At 44.4% G+C, this 9,997-nt stretch overlaps 1 protein-coding gene across 1 annotated transcript in view; it reads left to right on the top strand.

Moving 5' to 3' along the window:
* The window catches only part of LOC102859092, a 22,923-nt gene extending 14,160 nt beyond the window's left edge, over window positions 1-8,763 (top strand). Inside the window, exons 3-5 of the mRNA XM_006881671.1 lie at window positions 3,047-3,361; window positions 3,910-4,236; window positions 8,675-8,763. Coding sequence (XP_006881733.1) covers window positions 3,047-3,361; window positions 3,910-4,236; window positions 8,675-8,763 — 731 coding nt within the window. The remainder of the gene's footprint in view (window positions 1-3,046; window positions 3,362-3,909; window positions 4,237-8,674) is intronic.
* The last annotated feature ends 1,234 nt before the right edge of the window (window positions 8,764-9,997 follow it).

A 9,997-nucleotide genomic window follows, 5' to 3' on the forward strand; every position in this document is an offset into this window, starting at 1 on the left:
TTTGACAAACACTGTGTCAATTGGACAATTAAAACAGACATTCAAGTGGGGGGGAAGAAGAACCACTGGGGAGGAGGGTAGAGAAAACAGTGCAACAATGAATGAATGAAAACCCAAAATCTCTGTAAATGTTCATTAAAACTAATAAAAATTTTAAAAAAAGCATATGTACAAAAAAAAGAAGATGGAAAGAGTATACAGAGTCACTATACAAAAAAGAATTGGTGAACACAGAATTTAATGAAACAATGTATGAGCATGAGCCTGTGGTGATGAAGGAGAAAGTTCAAGCTACTTTGAAAGAATTGGCAAAAAATAAAGCCCCAGGAATTGACAGTATACCAGTAGACATATTTCAACTAACAGATGCTGCCCTAGATGTGCTCACTTAGTTCTGCCAAGAAATCTGGAGGACAACCACTTGGCCAACTGACAGGAAGAGATCTAAATTTGTTCCCATTTCAAAGAAAGGTGATCCAACAGAGTGTGGAAATTATTGAACAATATCATTAATATCACATGTAAGCAAGATTCTACTGAAGATTATCCAAAAGCAACTGGAACAGCACATTAATAGAGAACTGCCAGAAGTGTAGGCTGGACTTAGAAAGCGTTGTGGTACTAGGGATATTATTGCTAATGTTAGATGGATCTTGGCTGAAAGGAGGCAGTCATCAGAACAGAGGAAGGGAACAATACATGGTGTAAAATTGGGAAGGATGTATGCCAGTGATGTGTCCTATCTCTATTCCTTTTCAATGTATATGCAGAAGAGATTAACCAGGAGGCTGGGCTGCATGAAGAGAAATGTGACATCAGGATTGAAGGAAGATTCATCACCAATCTGTGTTATGCAGATGACACAACTCTGCTTGCTGAAACTAAGAAGGACCTGAAGCACTTGCTGCAGAAGGTCAAGTACTGCAGTCTTCAATATAGATTGAGGCTCAACATCAAGAAAACAAAGATTCTCACCACTGGGCGAATTGGCAGCATCATGATAGATGGTGAAGAGATTGTGACTGCTAACAGCTTTAGTTCACTTGACTCCAAAATCAACATTCTTGGCACCAGCAGCCAGGAAATTAAAAGATGTATTGTGCTGGGAAAGTCTGCTGTCAGAGACCTCTCCAAAGTACTGAAGAGCAACAATGTCAGTCTGGAGACTAAGGTGTGCCTGATATAGGCTATGGTCTTTGAAATCAAATGCGTCAGAGTGCTGGACAATGACTAGGGAGAATAGAAGGAGAATTAATGCCTTTGAGCTGTGATGTTGGAGAAGAGTATTGAGGGTACCATGGACTGCTAAGAAAACGAGCAGGTTCATCCTGGAGAGGGTGAAGCCAGGCTGCTCCTTGGAGGCAAAGATTCTGAAGCTTTGTCTGACATACTTGGACATGTTGTAAGGAGGGACCAGTCCTTGGATATCATGCTTGGGAGGGTGGAGGGACAGCGCAGGAGATGAAGAGCCTCAATGAGTTGGATTGATTCTTTTACTGGGGTAATAGGGGTAGGTGTGTCGGAGACAGTGAGATTGACACAGGATTGAGCAGGACTTAGGGCTGTTGTACATAGGGCAGCTATGAATCACAGGAAACTTGATGGCACATAACAACAAAAACAACATATTGATTTTAGACAGTTCTTTCTTTTCATCTGCTTTGTAGTGTTTTGTGCCAGGCTGACATCCCACCTCAATTCAGTCCTCACTCATAGAGGGGTGGAGGCTGGGAGATGGCAGGGTGAGGAAGTGATGGCATCAGGACAAAAACCCAGATCCAGTTCCAGGTCCATTACTGCTGTGACGTCAGTCATTCTGACCACTGTTCATCAGTTGTTGATATTCTTGGGAACCCCATACCCAACAGAATGAGACCTTGTCCATCATTGCCCATTCTTGAAGGCTCTGCTGTACGTGAGAACACTGCTATGGTCACCGTGCCAATCCCTCCTGTTCAGGCCCTTCCATCTGCTTTTCCAGGCATAGCATCCCTGTCCAGGGCCTGGGCCCTCCTGAGACTGTGGGAGAAGAATGGAATGGAACATGCCCAAAATACCGGAGACTAAGTCTCATCATCTTAGCTTCGAAGCAGCTCTTTGAAGGAAGGCTGGCTACTCTGGCTACACTTTTTCTGAGATAGATTTGTTCGTTCTTTTGACAGTCCGTGGTAGAAAGTCATTTTTCAAGGACAATTTAAGGGCCTCTGAGATCCTCACCTTGAAATCAAACCTTCAGGCAGCGTGGTAATATACTGGCAAATGGATAGGTTATCACTTAAGCTCTGCGAAAGGGGCTGGGATTCTCTCCCTGCTCCTCTAGGACCTGACCTGTGTTTCTGTTGCCCTTCTTGTTATCAGGTGACATTGAGTTGAACCCTGTCCTATTCTGCGCCAGCCTCACAGTCTCTAACACACTCCAGTCCATTGCTACAGCCACTGTGTCAACTCACTTGGTCTTCCTCTCCCTCTCTGTCCCCCCACTTTTCCAAGCATGATGTCCCTGCTTTAGAAGGAGGCAGGGTTTAGGATGGCCAGCCATGAACCTGTCCAGCTAGCACCCCCTACCTGGCCTGGCCAATCAGGACATGTCTGTGAAAAAGAGGAAGCCCCTGAGCGAGGTGGATGAGGAGTGACTACCACGATGAGCTGGAGGGTCTCAGAGATTGTCAGGGTGGCGCAACAGAGGGCAGGGCTCTTATTTGCTGTTCATAGACAGGGTCATTATGGGTCTAAGTCCACATATGGCACCTAACAACTACAACAACCTGGCCAATCAGGGGAAGGCAACACCTGGTGACAGCAGCCCATGTGAAGGCACCAGGGTCAGCCTTGGACTCAGCCTAAAACTCCCTGTCTGTCCCTCTAATCACTGACTCGCCAGGTCCCTCCATCTCTCTGAACCTCTGTCCTATTCTGTGAGATGAGGAGAGGAGCCCCTCCCTCCAACATTGTTAGCAGACTTAGAGAATAATCTGCAGGAAGCGTGTGAACAGTGATGTCCCACACTTGTCCTCATGGTGACTGTTATAAATGTTCCTTCTTGTAGCCAAACCCTCTGCCCCTGTGGTATTGGGACCCCCCACGAGGACCACCCCTGGACACAGAGTGAGCTTCACCTGCCAGTCCCATGGCTTCTCCCCCCGAGATGTCGCCCTGAAGTGGTTAAAAAATGGGAATGAGCTCCTGATCCACCAGGAAGAGGTGGTCCCGACGGGCGACAGTGTCTCCTACAGCGTCTCCAGCACGGCCCAGGTCATGCTGACCCAGGATGACGTCCACAGCCAGGTCATCTGTGAGGTGGCCCACATGACCCTGCAGGGCTCTCTCCGTGGGACGGCCAACTTGTCTGAGACCATCCGAGGTAGATGACACTCACACCCAGCCCAGACCCTCACCCTGTTTTCCCACTGCTGACCAACCTAATTCCCAACACCTGTACCATCATCTACCCTCCATCAAACGTGCTGCTCAACAGTCTTACTGACTGTTACATTAATAGCTGCACTCAGCTGAACAGCGTCCAGGTTCCAAGCACAGAGCCAGGTCACTTCATTTCTTTTACCAATAACAGCAGCAATAATTGCGCATTGACTACATGCTGAGCTACTGTGCGCTTGGGGATGTCACTTATTTTGCTACAAATAGTACGCTCAGAATTAGAACCTGTTGGTTTTATTGCTATTTCCCTACTAAAAGCTGTCATTCTTTGAGTCCCTGCTGTGTGCTGTCACTGTGCCTGGTGACATCAGTAATTAGGTAAATAAGATGCACATGGTTTCAGCACCCACTGCATGCCTAGCCCCTCTCTTGGTGACTCCTTTGCCACGATGGAGCTGCACACTGCTCTCAAGCCCCCTCTGTGATCTGTGTGCTCCTTAAGGTCAGCGATTCTGCTCTGTGCTCTTTCAGTTCCGCCCACCTTGGAGATTATGCAGATACATCACGGGAACGAGGTGGATGTCTCCTGCCAGGTGAAGAAGTTCTACCCCGAGAATCTAAACTTAACCTGGTTGGAGAATGGAATTGTATCCCGAGTGCATTCAGCCTCAATCCTCACCGAGGACAAGGATGGGACCTATAACCTGAAGAGCTGGATCCTGGTGATGTCATCTGCCCTCAGGGAGGATGTGGTGCTCACCTGCCACATTGTGCATGACGGGCAGCCAGCGGTCACCAAGCAGCTGACCGTGACACGCACAGACCCAGAGAAGGACGTGGACACAGACAGACCCTCTGGTGAGCCCTCCACTTCTCTTCCTCTGCCCTTTAAATAAATTGCATCCCAATTTTATTTTTATTATTTTAATGTTAAGATCATTGCTGTTTTGTCTTTAGGTTGTCAGACTCTCATTGACGTTAGACTTAAACAAGTTCATCTTAATGCATGTCAACCTCCTGTGACCAAATAGAACTTCCTCAATGAGATTTTTGCTCTGTAAATTTTTTAAATTTTATTAATTTTAATGAACATTTAGAGAGATTTTGGATTTCCATTCGTTCATTGTTGCATTTCTCTCCCTGCCCACCCCTCCCCTCCAATTGGCTCTTCTCTTTGAAAAGTAAAAGAAAAATTCCTTCATTGGTATACAATTCCCTCCGCCCCACCCCGCCCCGAGTACACTCCACTATGCAACCTTAATTCTGGACTCTTGTGATAACCATAATACCCAATCATATATGGCTTTTAAAACTGTTCTCTCCCTCATCTGTTTCAATGCAGTATACATGATTTATCCACCTTTTCTCAGTCTCACCCCAACCCTGATGTCAGTCCCATTCTACAACAGTGGCACCATGCAGTATTTGTCCTTTTGTGACTGAGATATTTTACTCAGCATAATGCCCCCCAGGTTCACCCATTTTGAATAATATTGCATGAGTTCCTTGTTTTTCAATGCAGCAGAGTATTCCATTGTGTGAATATACCACAGCTTCTCTATCCATTCGTTTGTTGATAGGTACTCTGTAATTTTTGTGAGAACAGATGGTCAGGTTTTTCTTCTGTGGAAACACTGAAGGTTGGATTCAGTCTGCTGCCCTTTTGGTTAATGGTCAAGGCTTACCCTTTGCCTTTGACTATAATGTTGTTGTTGTTGTTGTTGTTGTTGTTGACTGACATCGAGTCGAGCACGACTCATAGTGACCCTATAAACAAAAGACCTGAACCCTTTCTATAACTATTGTCATATATCAGTGTTCATAGAGTTCCCAGAGGCATGTTGTTTAGGAAGTGGATACCAATCCTGCTTCCAAATTGACTATAATATCTATGAGGATATTATAGCCAAGTCTCAAATCAAACTCAACATAAAAAAGCAATTAGTGGATGCCATTTCTGTGATGCATGCACTAGCAGAAATGTACCTTGATACAATTATTACAACTATGGCCAATAACAAGGACACTATTTGAAATTAATAAATGGAGAGATAATGCCAGCAAAGAATAAAAACAATTCTTAAGAGACCAGAAGTTAATCCTATAAGTAAAACGTAGACAACACAAAAAAGTTCACTAGCTATCCTTAAGACCAGATGGGAACTATGGAAGCAAGAGTGAGTAAAGTGAAGGTGTTCCCTGTGTGGTGCGAGCAGTGAGCATTCTCAGCTGTTCGCAGGAAGCTTGTCAGTTTGAGCCCATCCACAGGTGTCTTGGGACAAAGGCCTGGCCATCTGCTTCTGCCATTGAAAACCAGCTGGCGTCCATAGATGGGATCAATCAATACACTTGGTACCAACAGTCAGGAGGTCAGTGTATTGCACTGGGCAAGCCTGCAGCCAGGCACCTCTCTAAATCATTGAGGAGTAATGATGTCACCTTGAGGACAAAGGTGTGCCTGATTCACACCATCATCTTTTTAGTCACTTGCCATGCACCTGAGACCTGGACAATAACTAAAAGTGATAAAAGAAGATTAAAACTGTGGTGGTGAAGAAGAGTGATCAAGATCTCCAGGACTGTCAAAAGAACAAACAAATATGTCTTGGAGAACATGCAACCAGAGTGCTGCTTGAAGAAAAGATGATGAAACTTGTCTCACATACTTTGGTCATGTTTCCAGGAGAGGTTAGTCCTTGGAGAGGGACAACATGCTTGGAAAGGCAGAGAGGGGGCGAAAGAGAGGAAGACCCTTGACCAGGTGGGTTGACATGCTGACTGTGGAAAAGAGTTTGGGTGTGTTCGAGATTGTGAGGATGGCAGAAGATAGGACAGGGTTCCCATCAGTTGTTCTTAGGGTCACAATGAATTGTAGTCAACCTTACAGCACTTACCACCGCCAACAACAACAGATGAAATGACGAGGAGCCAGAATCCACATCAACTGATGCCGATACGAGAAACAGAAATTATCTAACCTGAAGAACCCAGAGCAAAAAGTTTCAAAACAAGTGATTTTCCTATGAGAGAATGAGAAGTGGGACATAAAGGTCACTTGAAGAAATACTATCTGAAAATTTTCCCTAACTGTTAAGCGAAATGAATGTACAAATTCAAGAAGCTGAGAGAATTCTAACCCAACTTGTGTACATTACAATGAATTTTCAAGTTCACACACTCAAAGAGAAAGAAGACATGAGCAGAAATGGCATGTGACTTGTCATTGAAAGAAGGAGGGCTCATAGCAACAGTAAAGTGCTAAAAGAGAAAAAAAAATCCTAATAAAAATAGAATTCTACAACCTATTAACATGGCCTCTATAAGGAAGGAGAAAGAGATTCTGGGAAAATTTTGAAACACAAAATATGAAATTTATCATCTGCACTAGAAGAAAACCTAAAGGAACTTCACAGCACTGAGAAAAACATATTTCAACTTCTGCATGCTCTTCCTCCCTGTTTTAATGAACATTTTGGTTCAGAGTTGTACACACCAGGAACTAGACTCAGGGAGTTACACGAGATGTTAAAGACATCCTGCTATTAGCATCAGACCAGACGCTTGTCCTGAATTGATCTCTATGAATTGGATACCCCATCCCCCCATTCAGTTTAGATACAAAAATCTGTGCCATTTAGGATGAGGTTGCCTAACTCTGACTAGTCATTATCCTCCACACTTAAAATTGTAAGCCTGTGACCTTGTGAACTAGGATATATACTAATGGTCCTCTTTATAACTCTTATTTACTTTGTGCTTGTGTTTTCTTGCTAATAGTATTGGGAACCTTGTTTTTGTATTGAATACTCTTTCATTCCTGTTTTTTTGTGGTGATTTTAGAAGCATATTTGGAGCTAAATAGCTCTATGCCACTGTGCTTAGTCATTTGAGGATTTTTGTGTGCAGTATTCAACCTGTCTCTATCTGCATTTCAGGGTCTCTAAGTATAAACCAGCCATTTCTCCTAAGTCTTGGAGAGGGCACAGTCAGAGTGTTCTTTGGAGGCAAGGAGGATGCGACTTCACCTCACATACTTCAGGGATGTTGCTAGGAGAGACTATTCCTTGGAGAGGGACATGGTGTTCAGAAAGGTAGAAGTCGGTAAAGGAAAGGAAGGCCCAAGACCAGATGGAGTGACATGGTGACTGCTGCAATGGCCTCTAATGTGTCAGGAAGAGTGAAGATGGCACAGGATGGGACAGGGTTCAGATCTGTTGTTCACAAGGTCATTAGGGATGGTACCCAACTCGACAGCACCTAACAACAAATGTATAACAAAATTAGTTGCTTTTGAGTCAATTCTAGCTCATGGAGACCCCATGCACTGCGGATTACAGCTCTGCTGCAGAGAGTGCTCCTGGCTGCTACCTGGTGGGATCCAATCACTAGGCCTTTCTTCTGAGACCCTTCTATTTGGACCCAGCCAGCCCATCTTTCCACTATAATTCTAATGTCTGTTTCAACACCCTGGGATTCCTCTCAGGGTCCTGCTACTTCCAGATCATGGCCCTGTATTTAATAAGAACCATTTGAGAACAAACCCAATCTCCCTTTCATTTTAAAAAAATTCTAAAAATACAAAAATAAGTTTCTCTAGCCTCAAATTTCTATATCTAATAGAAAGAGAGCAGGTGACATCTGCTCTTGGACAATGTGGACTAGATCATGTTTGAGGAGCATCCCAAGCACGGCACTCTGTTTCTTTGACTTATCACTAGGATTCATTAGGGAAGGCTGTACTGAGGACATCCTCAACTCCCTGGTACAAAACCTTATAACTCAGACACTGAAATCTATCCTTCCTTTACCTGCACTGTCCACGTACATCTCCTAAATAGTGAGTGGTTGAACTTGCCTTTGCTCAAGAACAGTGTTTGGGGGCTACCCTAAAGAGCAAGAATGATCTATTTCAATAGGATTGAGTTCCATTAATCTTTTGACCCATTGTTTGAGTCCCAGTTATCTAAGCTCTGAACCTCATAAGACTAGGGATATAATCCATGTCCTGTGGGGCCATAAGTGTCAAGTAAGTAAACCCACGTCACAACTAAAGGCTACTGAATCCATGTTGTCCTCACCCCTTCCTTCTTGGAAGACCCCTGGCTGTTGCTAAGGTCATGAGGATGAGGACAGGTAGAACTCTGGTTCAAAGGCTGTAAATCATCAGTGGAAACAGGAAGCTCAGAGGTAGCTAGGAGTATTGCAACTGGTCTCCAGAGTGCCTTCTCTATAATAATTCACTTTGTGGGTTGATTTCCAGTCTCAACGCTGTTGGCTCCTTTCTCCCTCCTTGGAGGTCTCCTCATGGGCTTCAAACTGCTGCTGCTGCTGCTGGTTGGTGTCTCTATCTTCTATGTCCACAGGAAACAGACGTCCCAAATGTAAGTTGTGGGGGAAGCTCCAGCTTCATGAAGGAAGAGCAGGCCAACGTCTGTCACAGAAAAGAGAAAGGTCAGCAGGCAGGGCCAGTCCTGTGACAAGTTTCACATGTCACATGTTATGTATGAGGTCCCCCCTGGAGTTAAGAGAGGCTCCCCAGCTTTCCTCAATCGCTCAAGAATCTCGTGATATCATCTTAAATGTACTCAGGTCTCAGGCTGAATGTGGATCCAGAGGGAGATGAATTAGATCAAAGGTTTCCCAAGGGGAATCTCAAGGCCTTCAATGTTGAATGGGGAAAATGGTAGAGAGGGGCGTGCGAGGGGCAATGGAATGGGCAGTTCTCTGGAGATCACACCCAGATTATTTTTATATTAGTGCTCCGTGGGGGCAAAAGGAATCCACCGCATTTGAGAGTACGACTGAGAACCCTGGGCTGCCTGGTGTGAGAGTTATTCTAATGACTTCCATGTAGCTGAGAGCAAAAGATCAGAGGAGTGTCAGGACTTAGGGAAGAATGATAACATTGGCATTAGTTCTATCCCAAGAGCTTGTTATTCCCTGACATCTGTCATCCCGGGAAGACAACATCCTTGGAGACACACTGGGAATTAAGGAAACACATCTCAATAATGAACAGGCAATGAATTATGGTTCTATTTCTCCATAGGTCCTTTCTTCCTCCTCAGATGACTCAGGCTGACAGAAGGTTCCAGATGTAAATATCCACAGACTCTGCTCCATGTGCTTCCCTGCCCTGGACACATGCCTGCACGTAACTTCTGCTGCTCATAATCCTTGAATACTCCAGGGCTGTGTTTTGGGAATTGACTGAGGAATGACTCACTCCACTTCCTTAGAACCTGAGATGAAGTCCAATTTTCTAACCATATCAAGAGCTGTCACCTTGAATGCTGTGAAACTTGGCATAGACCATGGACATGAGTCTATGCTCTGAGAATTCTCACCTCCTGGATTCCAGCCTTCCTTCTGAACAGAAGTGGAACCCTGTTCTTATTTTCAAAAGAAGAAATTATTCTTTCCTCCTTTTTGGCCCAAGTGCCCAACTCCTTTAACCCAGAATTTATTTTCCCATCCCTCTCTGTTATGGAAACATTAGGTATTTATATCATCCATTTTGTTCCTCATCCTATTGGTTATGGTGCAAATGTTATGAAAATCCAAAAGCTTGCTATACCTCATATTTCATTCTACCGTTAAGATGTTTATAAGGAGAGTT

The sequence above is a fragment of the Elephantulus edwardii genome, unplaced genomic scaffold (assembly GCF_000299155.1).
Source record: "Elephantulus edwardii isolate Elephantulus edwardi_28Jun2011 unplaced genomic scaffold, EleEdw1.0 scaffold00015, whole genome shotgun sequence".
NCBI classification, from domain to species: Eukaryota; Metazoa; Chordata; class Mammalia; order Macroscelidea; family Macroscelididae; genus Elephantulus; species Elephantulus edwardii.